Here is a 15,242-nt window from a genome sequence, read left to right on the forward strand (position 1 = left end):
ATGTCAGACCTTGGACATTTAAAAAAATATTTTACTTGAAAACTCACAAAATCAACATCCACATCACTGACCAGACAACTGCAATCATGCAGGCATTATCAGAACTTTGAGTAGTGCATGAAGGGTCTCACAGTTTTGTGAAATATCCAAACTCTTGCTCTTTTGGGCTAAAAAGCAGCTCTGTTTCCATGTTGCTAGGAAACTAACATTCCTGTGCTCGTTCTATTTTCAGCAACGACACCTTTACTTTCCTACTCACTGCGTTCTAGTATTTTGTATATTGTACAATCGTTACTTTTCTCAGCTCACCTCATAAATGTCTAAAGGAGACACAGTAACCTTAGGGATTCAGGACGTGTGATAATTCTTCAGTTGGTTGTGATCAGCTTAACACAGTCTCTCTCAGGTTTATTTGGCAGGGTGAGCTGGCATGCTAAACTCCCTCACCAGCTCTGTTGATTTGGTTAATCCCTTCTCCGGAGCTGCTCTTCAGGCCGGAGGAAAACATGCCTCGATACATGGCCTTCTCTTTTTGCAACTCCCGATTCAGTTTTTCCTCAGCCCTTTGCAGGTGCTTCCTCACATTTGCATCTGCAACAGAAAAATGAAGTTTTGTTCTGGGAAGGTATATTTCAAATATGTAGGAGAAGGCTGAGAGAGAATCTGCAATACCTACAGTATGCTAGAGGTCTTACATGTATGGATTTGACTTGTCCAGCAATTATTTGACAGAGCCAACTGTCCTTTAGATAACTGCATGAAGTGCAAAATGTCACATACTTGGTCTTGCCAAAATGAAAAGAAAATTAACAAACTGATTGTGATAAATTAGTCCATGAAATAAAAATACAGAGTGCAATTTGGTCTTTGTGAGCTCTGAATTTGCAGAGTGTCAATCATTTTATCTGAAAGACCTTTAATACGGACAATTTAAGTTGCATCTCATTTGATTAATTGCTGACGGCGATAACTCGTTAATGAGCTTTACAGGTGATAGGAAGATTTTGTTACTTTGGATAGAGCCAGGTTAGCTGTTTCACGTCTTTATGCTAAGCTAACTGGCTGTAGCTATTTAACAGACACTAAGAAGAGAGTGGTATCGCACCTCTCATCTAAGTTTTGGCAAAAAAGCATATAAGCATATTTCCCAAAAATGTCAAACGACAATTTCTTTAAGTTCAATAAAGATATCATGCTCCGTTAGTTGGTGGATGTCATTACAAAAAAAAAACAACTTTTTTTTCCCTCTTAGGGTAATTTGCTATATTAAGTGATATTAAATATAAAACTAAATCAGGATCATTAGTAACAGTCTGTATACAGTAATTTTACTGAAGGCAGTCAGTTTTCACAAATAACAACCAATAGAGACTAAATACTCACTGGAGACAAATATCCTTCTAAAATGGTTTGGCTGTCTACACTGGACACTTCACAACCACATTTTTGGTGTCCGTCTCATGAACATCTGTCGACATAGCTGTCTATACAGGCCATGGAGCAGCTCGCATGTCTCAAGTCTGTTTTCCTCTAAAGTCCTGTTCATACCTGGCATTAAAATGCTTCTCCACATGCGTCTCGAGTAACCGCTTCTGATCAGATCTCACTTCCGCGCGCTCTATATGCAAATAAAAACGTACATCATTTCCGAAGAAGAAATCAAAACAATACAGAAGGGGTCTATTTGTTGGCGTGTTCCAGGCAAACCAAATTGCCCAAGATGTTTGACGCACTCACAATATATCTCTATGGGCTTTTCGAAATTTCCAGACGTTGTGGACAAAGCCAGCTTTAATGATTTGTATGACTTGTATTTGTTTGCGAATGAGTAAATACTTCATCCACTTACACAGAGGAAATCAGTTGAGTAGGCGGTCCTTCAATTTTGCTTGGGCCATATTGGATTACACACTGCTAAAAGAATGTGGCGTATGCAGCCCAGCTCACCTCTGAATGCGGTCTGAGCGATGAGATCTCAATGCTTAAATACTTAGTTATTGCATCCCCAAGACGCATGTTAATGTCAGGTACGAACAGGGCCTTAATGACTCATATAGCTACACTCATTCTGTATTGGACTTTGTGTGCTGCCAAAACACTTCTAGTGCACAACAGTACTGTGGCTGAATGCATACTGTTTGTCCTGCTTTCGCTACATGGCCAGTGAGAAATACAGAAATATCAAAATAAATGACTATTAATACAGAAAATAACCCAAGCCTCCTTTGGATGATCCTGATGAACTGGCTCTTTTCTTACCATTAGGCTGCTCTCTGCAGGCCTGGATGAGGTACTGTTTGGAAGTCTGTGCATCTCCCATCTCCAGAGCAGCTACTCCTGCCCTGTACAGTGCCTTGACATCGCCTGGTCGCCACTTCAGCACCCGCAGGCTGTACTCCCGCACACGAGCATAGTCAACACTCTGTCTCTGCAGCAAACAGGCTGAAAGAAATAGATACTGTATGTACATATATATTATAAAATACTATACTTACTGTATTTGGCTGCCAATTTCTATTGTAAGGCAATCAGTGAAAAAGATGCCTTATGAAGGATGGCACGTCCTTGGAGCTGCCCAAAACTACAGAGGGATTGTTGGTTGGGCATGTTCACAGTGAAATGATTTTGCTAAGGACTCCATATAAAACTAGTGACTACAGGAAACTGCTTAACTGAATAGTTTTTTGAAGAGCTACTACTTGAATAGTTTTTAACGGAACAAGAGATGTATTTAAGTCAATTAACAGTATTTCCACTTGAGCTGGATATTCTAGTGCACTTTGCAATTTGCATGGTTGTGATGTTTTATCTACCAGCCAAGTTGTTATAGCAGTCCACTTGTGTGTTTCTCAGTGAAGCCTCCTGTTCAGGTGTGAGAGCAGGTCTCTCAGGTCCAAACCCTTTGATTGAAGTCATCACATCAGCGTCGAGGCCTCGGAGGATCAGCAGAGCACGGTGATAACGGCCAATGGCTGAGCGAATGTTCTTCTCCCTGTAGAAAGCATTTCCTTCCGTTTTCATTTGTGCTGCTTCCTCTAGCAAAGACCAAACCGGCTTTGTGGAAGTCTGTCGGTGTCCAGAAACGCCTGGTTCTGCGGCTGCTGCCGCCGCTGCCCCCTGCACATCTGGCCTCTCCTCCCTTCCCGCAGCCTCCATTTCTGCAGCGGAGCTCATGAGCTGGTAAAATGACAAACTTAACATGAATAAATGTTTTATGAAGCCAATAAAGAGCTTTACATACATACACAGACATCATTTCAAGCTCCTGCTGTACATTTAGTGCCTCACTCACCTAACATACTAAATTGATACCAATACCACGCTTGTTAAACAGACACTCAACTGATTTAACTGTCCACAAGGAGTACTTCATTGCCTCTGATAGCAGTTTCCACTTTCCAGATCATATACCGTTCCGTAGTCAGTCATTACAAAACTGATATCATAAACCATCCAGGACAATATAGTCATAATCTGCACAAGCCCAAAAATACTGTTATTGAGCCTTATGATACCTTACAAATGATTGAGTGATGTCAATACGTTGCACTATCGGTAACTACCCCGAATTAGTTGGGAAAGACGTGGGGTCACTCCATCCCAGTCCGTAATGCTTAGGGTTACGCCGAGGATGGTGGATGATGGGCAATTATCCTTCATCAACATTTACCGGATTTTAACAACACTCTGTACAGGAGCCCGTTAACGCTTTGTGGCTACAGCTAACCGAGCTAACGGGGCTATCAAGCTATCTTCACTTACCTCACTCACACTAGCTAACGTTCGTTCAGTTCAGTTTATAATGTCCACACAGTTTAACAGCCTGGCAAATTAAAATGTGATGGCTAAAGTGTTATGCATCATCTCACCTTACAAACTACCAGGAAGATAATCAACCGACAGCTAACTATTACTTCTCCCCGTGGACAACCATTCTACTGCTGTTGGTCGCTTCCTTGTTGTTTTTTTTCTTCTTCTTCTTCTTCTTCTTCTTCGTCGTCGTCATCTTCTTCTTCTTTGGATTTTAACGTCAGGTTTCATCCTAAAGGTTGCGCTACTGACATCTTCTGGAGTTTTTTTTTAACTCCCATAGCGCCAAGTGTGTCAGACTGTCCTTCAACAATCCTGTTCTCAGTAGGAAGCTGACCAAGCATCTTCTGCCTTGTCCCTTACCACCACACTCCAGTATGCTCTTCACTCTTGTCGGCCCTAATCTTGCCATTTCTTCCATCACTTCCTTTCTCTCTGCTACATATTTCCTGCAAGTAAAAAAAAACATTCCTTAGTTTCTGATACCTCGCAAACGTAACAAAAAAAACAGTTGTATGCTTCCCTACAATGTCAAGTGTACTGTTCAGATTATTGTGTGCTATCGCTAACCTACTCATGATTGTCTCTTTTCTACTTCTCACGATACCAACTCTAATTTGAGTGGAATGCAAATGTCTTCGATCCCACTGCTCCTGCTGCCATTCTTTCCCTCTGATTTTCAGAGAGTAATGCTTGTGTCTATGTTTTCTTATTTTTAACAGCTTGTCTGGCTAGTTTGTCCGCTCTTTCATTACCTATAATGCCTGCATGAGCTGGAACCCAAATGAATATGACCTTGGCGCCTTGTTTCCTTATTCTTGTGTGCACCCACCTTATTTCATAAAGTAAATCCTGACCGACTAAACTTTCAAATGCATGCCTATATAAGAACTTATGCACTGTATTCAGCATCAAATCAAACAAAGGCCTAAATATCAAAACATAATACAACAAACTTAATACTAATTTATTTTTCTATCTGTGTTTCATGTTGTATTTCTGTCACCGGATGGGTGTTTTGATCAATAAAACACACCTATAATGTAAGTACCTTCTATCAGTAACATGTTAAAAGTCGTACAATGTATGCTGTAAAAACTAATGGTTACAATTGGGTAAATACCTGCAGTACCACTACTTCCATACTGACCATAACAGGCCCAGGGCATAAATGTCACAACATAAGGGAGGGAGGCGTAGGTCTATAGATTTATCCTGCATTTCCACTCATCCATTCATCCTGCACATTTACACAAAGTTTTACATTTTCATTTATTTACCTCCCGGCCTTTTTGGGCTTGTACTGTTTGATAGTTACACATAAAATGACGTCGTTATTATGCACCAGTTACAAAAGCCATCAGGCTCTATTAATCAAACCCCCAAAAAATATAATTCAATTAATACACCAATGTAATTATTACTAATTCATTAACACATGCACTTGTTGCGAGTGATGCATTCTTACATAATCCCGTGGCAAAGATTATCATTTAATAAAGATTAAGTATTTGGTATAAAAATAGAAACATGATCATTTACAGTAGCTTTATAAAAAAAACATGTTTGCATTCCTTTAAATCATTTCTCTTTCAGTCCTGTTGTTTTGTGGTCAGCATGAACTCAGTCTCATTTTGAACTTCAGGTTTCTCCTCCTCATCTGGTTTGGTGGTGCCACTGCTCATTAACATTAGTTTCTGTGGCGGTTTGTGGGTTTTCACTTTGAATACATCCCACCTTTCGGAAATCAGACCTTTGTTGAAGAGCAGTGAAGCCAGGTAGGAGAATAACAAAGTGGCAAAGATATTTGACAACGAGCAAATAGTCATAACAGGAGAGTGCTGGACATACACGCCATCCTCAAGAGTGCAACCTGGGAAGTGGAGAACAACTGGCAATCCTATCGAAGGCTCGCCACTCAGCACTCTCATCAACACCACAACTAGCAAGCCCATGATGGAGCCGTAGCCATTGGAGATGTTTGAGAAGAGGACGCAGATGAGTTGAGGGAACATGATGGTGTAAGTTATGCCTGAGCCCAGGATCCAGAAAACCATGATGCTGTTGTGCAGGAAGGTGAGCGATGTGCCGGCCAAGCCCACCAACACCACAGTGATACGGATCACCCACTGGAGCTCCCTATCTGATGCCTGCGGGAGAGGATAAAAAAAAAAAAGGCTGGAAGCAGAAACAGAAAAGAAATAACCAAGTCTAATCTTCCTCTGAGGTATCCTCTTACCTTGGTCCTCAGGATGTTCTTGTAGATGTTGGATGTGAAGATGGAGGCAGCGGACAGTAAAGCTGAGTCTGCTGATGACATAACGGCAGCAGCTATAGCTCCAATACCAATAATGGAGATGTAGTTTGGGGTGAGGTGCTGCAGAGCAATGGGCAGAACCTGGCCGGCCTCTCCTCGCTCGTATGGGGACAGGGAGCCATATGAGGTCATATTCCAGTCTGACACCAAAACATAAAAATGCAAAAATCAATTAACATAGGTTCACACTTTTATTCAATTTGACTCTATTGCTGTACCTGTGGATGCTGCGACTGCTCCAATCAACACAGGCGGGATTCCAAGTATGAAGATGAGGGGAGCTGCAAGAAAGCAGGTGAGCCTGGCGGTGGCTGATGAGGAAGCTGACAGTGTCCTCTGGTGGAAGTCCTGATATCCCAGGTTACCTAAAGCCTTAGAAAAATTATTATACAGTATGGAATATATTGGTACAGCATGGAACAAGACTAGGTCAAAACCTACTGTATGGCTGGACCGCCCTTTATCTATTTGCTTCTCCCCTACTGTCTTTGCTCACATATACAATAATTTAATACAGGTGAGTTCCCAATAAAAGTGTTCTCATTTATATGTTTTTCTGTTTGTGTTGTCCGCTGATCTGCTCTGCTAAAATCCTGATTTTATAACTGCGACGCCGTCTCACAAAATCACCAGACACACAAGTTAAAGACAACGGCTGTGCTGTGATTTCAGCTTTATTTACTTGTAAAATGATCACTCAGAGAGAAAGTTAGAAGCTTATTCACATCTTTGTCAGCTGCCATGCGGTCAATTGAATGAGAGGCATAGAGCGGTGTGCCTGCAAAGGGAAACCCTGACCTCGTGCTTGCGGGGCAATACTGACGACTCACTTCTACGGAAAATAGCCAAGGCTTGCCAAAAAAGTCGGTAGGTGCTTCTGTGAAGAAAAGTCGCTAAAGGGGTCTGACAAGTCTGTAAACCTAGCGAGAAAGTGTCGGTAAACCCCCAGTACAAAGTAACAGCACGAAATATATGCCAACATAACATACACACAAATAACAACAAATAAGAGATTATGCACACGGTGACAAAAAGTAATATACCAGTTTAACTACTGGGTGCTGCTAAGTTTTTGAAAAATTTTACCAGGATGCCCAAGGATAAAGTTTTCTTATGCATCCTCTGATGGGCCATTTCACTACAGATAGTTTGGCTTGTTACAGTAAGAGGCACGTTTTTCTAATTAATTTTATGAAGCCTCTGTTCTATTCAAGTGTGACAGTTTTATTCAAGCCATGACAGTGTGACAGTCAGCCAGCATGAACAATACCATGAAACTGAAGCAGCTAAACAGAATTCAGCAATCAATGAGTTTAATATTTTCCCTCCTGCTTTTCCAACTGAGACATGTAACAGTGTCTGCAAACAAGGCTTATTCACACAGCAAACAAACTGTATGATTTAATGTGGAGATAAAGTCAAAAAATGTACAAAATTACTAAATGCAGTCCTTACCAATATTAGAAAATTATCAATCCACCTCCATGCTCTTTCTTTTTTCACTTCCCCAATCCAGGGGGCCTGGTAGGTAAAGTTGAAAGCGGTCTTGGTGATGTCAACTGAATGGGGGCTCGTCAAGATGAAGGGGACCGAGAGCCACTGCAGAAACGACAAGGAACTACTGACATGATCTTTTTAATATGTGCATATTTACTTGATAAAATAAGGTAGTGTGATATTCGTTCAGTTTCAGACTATCCATATTGGTAGGCTGGTGTGATGAACAGAGGTATTAGAAGCTTGGCAGGATGCCTGGAAGGAACCATAAGCGTTTCATAAGATATAGAAAGAGATAAGATAAAATTGTTCATCATCTTTACTGGTCCTAAGCCAAATTGGCTGAATTTAAAAGAGATCTCGACCTCTCTACATGTGATCTATATTATTCCACATGTTGAGGGGTGGGAGAGGCTATTATTATTATTCTTTGTATGTGGTAAATGATATTAATGGTTTCCTGTCTGCAATCCTTGTCATATCATAAAAATACTTTGATCAGGAAAAAAAGAAAGGAACACACCAGACTGAAGAATATGAGAGTTAGCTGTATGATGTCTGTGTAGGCTACGGAGTAGAGGCCTCCCAGCAGTGTGTAGACGATGGCTACTGCTGCAGAGATCCAAATGCAAAGAGCATAGGGAAAATCCAGGATCACACTCATGGTTGCACCTTCAAAAGTAACATGAATACATACATTCAGATTTATATTAATGCACACACAAATATAAAAAAAAGTTTTTTGAATATCAGCTCATTCAGTTTTGCACAATACCTGCCGCGCACATCAGTAGGATGTTGACAGATCATTTGATAGTTTCTATCCAATATTCAAAACTGAGTTTTGATATACAAAAGTGACATGTAAAATCCTTGAAACACAAAACCATTCACAGAAGGCCACTTTTCATTTAAGTCAAAAAGCTTTTATTTTCTGACTTGCAGGATGAACTGAGGGGATCAGGTTTATATTTACACACAGAGAGTTACAGCTGACGAGTCTCCTGTCACAATAATATATTTGACAGGTTGACAGGTGATAAGTTCAATGCATTAGTTTTTTAAATCCAGGAACTTTGAAAGAAGTTAAATATGTTTCAGCCTTTCACCTGCTGATTTTTTTGAATCATTACGGTGGCAATGAGTTGCACGTGGGTTTCATCACGTTTCAAATCAAAAGAATAAAAATTTCCTGGAGATCATATACAGTAAGTTCATTACAGTGCAATAAGTAAACAATGGTAGGAAGTAAAACCCTTGTGTTATTGCAAAAAAAAGGGACTTTTAGAGAAAACTGACACCAGTGTCACTTACCTAAGCCGATAAGAGTTCCTGTCACCCAGATTATATCAGATATAATCAGTGCCACAGACAGAACTCCACTTATTAAGTTTCCATACTTGATCTGGAACGGATCCATCATTGTCACATATTCTCTGTCTCTCATCTCCTTGGCGAAGAAAAGTCCACCTTAATAATTGAATTACAAAAAGGGAGATAGATTTATGTCCCCGCATGGGAGTGCTACTGCATGTTTCCCTGCATTTTTTCTGTTTAAAAGAGTCTGTTTCCACCGATTTAGCATTGCAGTCCTATAACATTGTCAGATTCATGATGGACAGTTTAAAAAAATGCTCAAAATTGATGCAGTAAAACAGGAGAATTCATCGTTTTATTCCATGCATTCTTCTTCCTGGGTACCGACATTACCCACGATGCAACTTGCCCACAAACAATTCAGTCAGAGATTTGGGTGTGTTATGCTGCTTGGAGCCACAAAAGGCTTTATACAACTTTTTTCATAGATGCAGTAGTGCTCCCCAAGACCTGTAAACAGACACTGACGTGTAAAATCAGTGGACTTTAATGTACATTTGAAATGTCAGCTTATGCAAATGTAAATATTAATTATTTTGTACTGAAGGGCACAGGTACATGTCTTTCCTGTCTGACAAGACAGACCGTGCAACTCATTAGTACATGTAGCAGATATGTCTTTCCAGGCTTATGAAATCATGAACATGATGCCTGAAAAACAGGCTTACCCACAATGAAAGACATGGCTGCTGTTACTGGCATGACAGCCCAGGTCAGACCCATGGTCGGAGTGTACACTGCCTCTGTCAGGCCAATGATGAAGCCTCCTCCAACAAATGTAGCTGCAGGAATCACACGAGACACACACACACACACACACACACACACACACACACACACACAGACACACGTAAACCTTAGTCACTTTGGGGGAGGTGTGGATCCGACTAAGAACCAGAAGACACCATGCACGCCCCACCTTTAACGGTTAACCTGAGTGCTCTAGGCGGCACCGTGCTAAGTTGCTAACCAAGTTAGCTGCTATAACTCGAGGTAAACTTTATAGCTGCTAAAGTAATCTTGGTTGCTAACTGCACACATGTCCACATTTGGCAAATACTAGATATATAAGGAGTAACCTTGTAATGTTATTGTAGCTGAAGTTAGCATTGAAAAGTACCTAATAGATGATTAGCAAAAAAATATATATATATTGCGTAAACGCTACAACGGGACGTTTAAAAATTTAATGAGACATTATAGACTGTACGAGCTATGTAAATAAACTTTAACTTGAATGACAGCGCAATTTAAGGCTGCCAAAATGCGGCTAATTGCGAAGATAGCTTTAATTGAAATTTTAAGTTAGCTAGAAATCTAATTTCTCTCATTTTAGTGTGTTTCAGCTGTTTTCCCTCCCGCACACCAGTGTGTGTCTGCACACTCACCTGTCATGGTGAAGACTCCCACCACCAGGCGGATCCCTCTGTTTCCCAGCAGAGTAGCCTCTGTCCGGTCAGCCTGGCTGTCTCTCTGCGCCCTCTTGGACTTCATGGAGGCCCAGATGCCGGTGCCCAGCACCATCAGGTAGAAGAGCACCGTCACCACCAGTCCCGGGACGTTGAGGCTCATCTTGCAATGATTGACTGACTGAAAGGATGGCAGACCGTGGCTCACCCGCCTCTTTAAAGCCTTCGACTGTGGGTTAAAACAAGCTTGACCAGATTCTGAAGACGGTTAGCTCATCACCAATACAACCAGCTGAAGAGAGAAAGAATTTACATGAAGCAGGTCTATTTTTACATAGAGTAATAGCTTTATTTTCATTGCACTGTTTTTATACTTTACAATGTATTAGAAGTTTGTAGATTTACTGGTAGACTAATGCTGTTATAGATTGCTTACATATTATATGTGTAATTATAGTATAATAAAACTTTGCCTTCATTCATTCATTATGATTCAATTTCCACTGAATGGGAAACATTCAACCGGCCAATTTATCAATCAAAACATGGCATACCAGGATCAAATAGATTAAATTAGCATGAAAGAGCAGATGGAGATTACATCTTCGGACTTCTGGAAACTGACTGACACCTCAGGACACCATACATCTGCCCATACATCTGCCCTGGCTGCGCCCATGATTATCTCACTTAGCTAAAGCTGGTATGCAGACAGAGGGAAATGTACTGCTTTCATCTGATACTACCACTGGGGTCACCAACATCCGAAATGTTTAGAGAATCTGACACAACCATAAAGCTGGTCATTACTTTAACTTCAGTGTCAGTTATGTAGCTTTCAGTCTGAATGCTCAGTCTTTTTCTCACACATCCAATCCATCACCAATGTGGTTTACCCATATTTAGGGTTATTTAACCACAGCAGCCTCACAATGGATTTCAAGAAGGCAGCTGCAAAAATATGAATGTAATAAATTAGGGAGGCATATGTAATCCTTTATGTACAGACTTAAATATTCGTTGTGACTACCAGCTCTCTCTTGTCCGGACTGGTAAGACTGGCAGGGACGCCAAGGTCAACAAATGTTTGCCTTCTCCCTGTGATTCAGACTAAGTCATATCTTTTAAAAAGAACTGGACGTGATACTATGGGAGGCCACGGAGCTGCACTCCCACGTCATTTATCGGCTGCCAAAACACCACAAAGTGAATCTCCCGGCAACAACACGGACAAGAGCACGGACTCTGAAATTTAGTTTTAAATGGAAAGTATTTTTCATAAGACTAAATATTTATGACTCAATAAGCAACTACTAAAATTTAACTTAAGAAAAAAAAAACTTTTTTATTTATTAAAAGTTTAACATTCAACAAGAGGGTATACAAGATGGAAATGTCATTAATTTTTTTCAGGTATATAGATCCAAAGTGGAACTTGAGCTTCCAGGTTGTTGCCTTGAACAGAGCCTTTCTCAACAGTATGTTGTGCGGGTCACTTTGCAACGCTCTCTCCTAAACGACTACAGGTGCAGCACTGCTGCTCCTGTAGTTTTTCCAAGGGAACTTGGGGTTTTTTCTTTTTGTTTTGTTTTTTTTTTTTTTTTTTGGTGTGTGTGCTTACAAAGGACCTGTTGTCTAACCCTGTCAAAATCGCAGTGGGTTCAATTTCTTACAGCAACTGCTGTAGTGGATGGCAATCTGTAAACCCCAGAGACATGGTTCAGTTTTTCCCACAAAGACTGGTGAAAGAAATGCTGAATGAGACATTTCATTGAGTTACAGAAAGTGTAACATGATGTCTTCACTGAAGAAATGAACCAGGGAGGACATCGGTCAAACAGCCAAGAATTACAGCGGTCACGGATGATGAGCTCAAAAAGACTGGAAGTCCGAACAATTTTTGACTGTCAGAGAAGATGATTCCGACAGGAGAGCGTGTTAGTCTGTGACTGATATGCAAGGATACACAAATGTGCTTTTTACATATTACCGTATTTCATGTTTAACTTATATGAGAGAAAAGGCCTCAGTGATGAGGATTCCCTCCACCTTGGATTAATGGTATCTAAGGGAACCTTTCCCACCAGGACGAGTGTTGATGTGTTTCCTATCCTCAGAAGCAGATGTGCTGGGCTGGGTCGTGAGATGAGCTGAGTGTTCACACTACTAAAAAAATCTGCCTCTCGCTTCATGTGCACAATACACTGCACATCTCAAGTGTAACTCGTGGCAGGTCAGATGTAATTCTGACATAACGCACAGTATATACTGGAGTAAAGTCGCGGACTTGATGGGCCTAAACAAATGCACGGACTAGTTCTCATTTTGCAAATAAATCAAATGGTTATGTTACAAATTAAGATATCTGACTTTAAACTCGACACAAAATGAGTTAAGATCTCATAGGCCGAGTATAAGTACTCAGTATCATCATTATTACTGATGCTCTAGCGTGTAAACAGCCTCTGAAAGTTGGCCTGGGTCAGGAATTCCCAACGCCCGGTACTGGTCCGGACATCAGAGATATTCCCCACTATCAGGAGCCGATCGTCCGCCCGGTCCCACGCCCACGCCGCTCCACCCGTCGCTCTCCTGCCAGCACAAGCAATGGAAGCCCGATGATAATATCGGCGTGCCCCCCCGGTCACTGACCACTGGCTAATTTCCTCATTAAGTGCTGAGTCGGATTTGACGTGGCATCTAAATAAACTCCGGTCCCCAGTCTCACGCTTCTCCTCTCCCGTCCGCATTGGCTCCCTCTCGCTCCTCACCAGGCTGCTGTGCCCCCGACATGTTCATTACCGCTGCCAAAAACGCCCTTCTACGCACTTCTACCCGTTCAAATGCGTCCGTCGCCGCGGCCGCACGGACGACCGACGTCGGGCGTGAGCACGCGCGCCTGCGGGTGGTTGCCAGGACCGTCGGGACTCAAGTGTCTGAAACGCGGTTAAGAAAGTCCGCACAATCCGTGCGAAGCCTCGGCTACGACACCAGCCCCGTTAAAGGTGGGAGGGCATCTCACCCTGGCCCCTACGGCGAGAAAAGGGGTCACTGTGTTACCGCATTCAACCATAGACGAGAATCAAGGCGAGATTTCACTATAATCGCGTCTGATTTGCAGAGTAAAGGCAAACTAGTTTCCAGCAAGCGCAGCCGTTGCGACATTAAAAGTAGCGTAACGAAATGCGTCGCGTACACTTTACGAGCCGACGTCCTCGGCGACGAGACAAGTGGCTGCGGCTGACGCAGCCTCTGCGGCCGTTCCTCAAGCCGCCGCGCAGAGACGTCGGAGCCCGTGCCAACGCTGCCGATAAAACGTTTATCGGCGAGCTGGCTGTCGCGTGCCGATTGGAAACCGTCCCGAAACGCTGGCAGCGGGCTGCGCTCGCGGCTCAGCGGCGCCATTGCCTTAGAGTTCACCTGAGGTCTTCGGCATCGGCAAAAAAAAAAAAAAAAAAGGTGCCCTTGCCGCGTCCGGACGCAAACCTGCTGCAGGAGTGGACTAAAGAAGAGGTAGTAGCCTGTCAAACCACTTATTCAGCCGACAAGTAATGGTTTACTTATCGTGCTAATAATGCAGAATTTCAAAAATGACAAATAAAAACAATGTTTTTTTTGTGTTTTTTTTTTTTTTTTAAATTCCAAGCTTTGTGAGTTGACTGTTCCCTGAAGTCCAAGTTAAAATATTGTTGTTTGACCAGCAGCAAAAAAAATTCAAAACTGTTTAGATTACTATCACAGAAAACTCAGAGACTAATCACTTAATCCACTACTTATTTCTGCTTTAGGGTGTCGGTTGGTTTTCTTCGTGCCTGGGAAAAGAATGAAATCGCAATGTATAGTGGAGGTCAATAGGGCCCCAGCAACAGATTTCCGGCCCTGGGGCCCTTTAAGAGGTTAATCCAGCCATGGACTCTCTAACTACTGCCATGGGTGATTTAATGTACTGCAAAACAGTTCACTGTATTTTATCTTTACATCAAAGGTTTTTCAAATCTTCATCTGCAGAGCAGCGTTAGCTGTCAAATGGATGTACAGGAGTAAAAATGTACAACATTCGCCTGTGAAATGTATTGTCAGTTTAAAGTAGCACAAATACTCCAACGCCTCAAGGCTGTAGTACTGTAGTAAGTGTGACAGGTTTTCAGACAATGAGACGACTGAATGAACTTCGCCCGGGAAGGCCTACTTACTGGTCTGCTGTGCGTCTGGTCGGCTGAAGGTAGATTCATCCAGGCCTGCCTCCGTCCGTCTGCCCTGTTTTACTGTCAATCCCAATCCCCCCCTCGAAGAGGGGGAGGAGTCAGTGAGCTCATCACTGGTATCCCACCTCATGTGGGGGGGGGTGGGGGTGGGGGACGTAAAATTGTGCCAGTGGAGAAAAAAAGGAGAAGGAGAAAAAAAGGGAGAAAAAAAAAGATGACAGTGTTTGCAGTTTGGTTTTTTTTCATTTGGCTGAAGGCTCCTCAGCTGTAAGCGATCTCTTGTTGCATATCAGATATTCTTAGTTATTTCCCGGGAGCAAGCGTATTGGTCATATTGGTCCTTAAAGGTAACCTACAATGTTTTCATTTCGACTGAAAAACGTTCACAAATATAATGTTTGACCGGACTGGAAAGGTGTTTTGAGAAAGGGCCATTTAGTTATAGTGGCACTACTTTCTGATAAGGCACCATTTATAAAGATTTTATAAATTCTAATTAATGGTTACAAAATCATTTACTAATGCTTAGTTATAAGATATGAACAACTTCTGGGTTGCCAGGTCGTGGAAAATCCTCCTCCAGCACAACACTTTTCTTGTCTTTTTATCTCTGTACTTCATTAGGAA

General features: G+C 41.9%; 2 protein-coding genes across 4 annotated transcripts; both read right to left on the reverse strand.

The window, feature by feature from the left end:
* Positions 1-13: 13 nt before the first annotated feature.
* On the reverse strand, positions 14-4,003 carry ttc9c (tetratricopeptide repeat domain 9C). Its single transcript, XM_040119392.1, has 4 exons — positions 3,870-4,003; positions 2,814-3,177; positions 2,260-2,442; positions 14-591 (listed from the first exon to the last, which is right to left on the reverse strand). The coding sequence occupies exons 2-4, from the start codon at positions 3,172-3,174 to the stop codon at positions 434-436; spliced, it is 702 nt and encodes a 233-aa protein (XP_039975326.1). The 5' UTR covers positions 3,175-3,177; positions 3,870-4,003; the 3' UTR covers positions 14-433.
* A 719-nt stretch (positions 4,004-4,722) lies between these two features.
* LOC120785065 (high-affinity choline transporter 1-like) lies at positions 4,723-14,708 on the reverse strand. Of its 3 annotated transcripts, none has more exons than XM_040119389.1 (9): positions 14,604-14,708; positions 10,390-10,702; positions 9,670-9,783; positions 8,939-9,094; positions 8,148-8,236; positions 7,583-7,726; positions 6,346-6,499; positions 6,050-6,267; positions 4,723-5,960 (listed from the first exon to the last, which is right to left on the reverse strand). In XM_040119389.1, exons 2-9 carry the CDS (start codon positions 10,571-10,573, stop codon positions 5,403-5,405), a joined length of 1,617 nt encoding a protein of 538 aa, XP_039975323.1. In that variant the 5' UTR covers positions 10,574-10,702; positions 14,604-14,708; the 3' UTR covers positions 4,723-5,402. The 3 variants fall into 3 exon arrangements, with proteins under 3 accessions (XP_039975323.1, XP_039975324.1, XP_039975322.1); XM_040119388.1 differs by having other exon boundaries at positions 4,724-5,960; positions 8,148-8,296; XM_040119390.1 differs by lacking the exon at positions 9,670-9,783 and having other exon boundaries at positions 8,148-8,296.
* Between the last annotated feature and the right edge of the window lie 534 nt (positions 14,709-15,242).

Source organism: Xiphias gladius, chromosome 23 (genome assembly GCF_016859285.1).
Source record: "Xiphias gladius isolate SHS-SW01 ecotype Sanya breed wild chromosome 23, ASM1685928v1, whole genome shotgun sequence".
In the NCBI taxonomy this organism is placed as follows: domain Eukaryota; kingdom Metazoa; phylum Chordata; class Actinopteri; order Istiophoriformes; family Xiphiidae; genus Xiphias; species Xiphias gladius.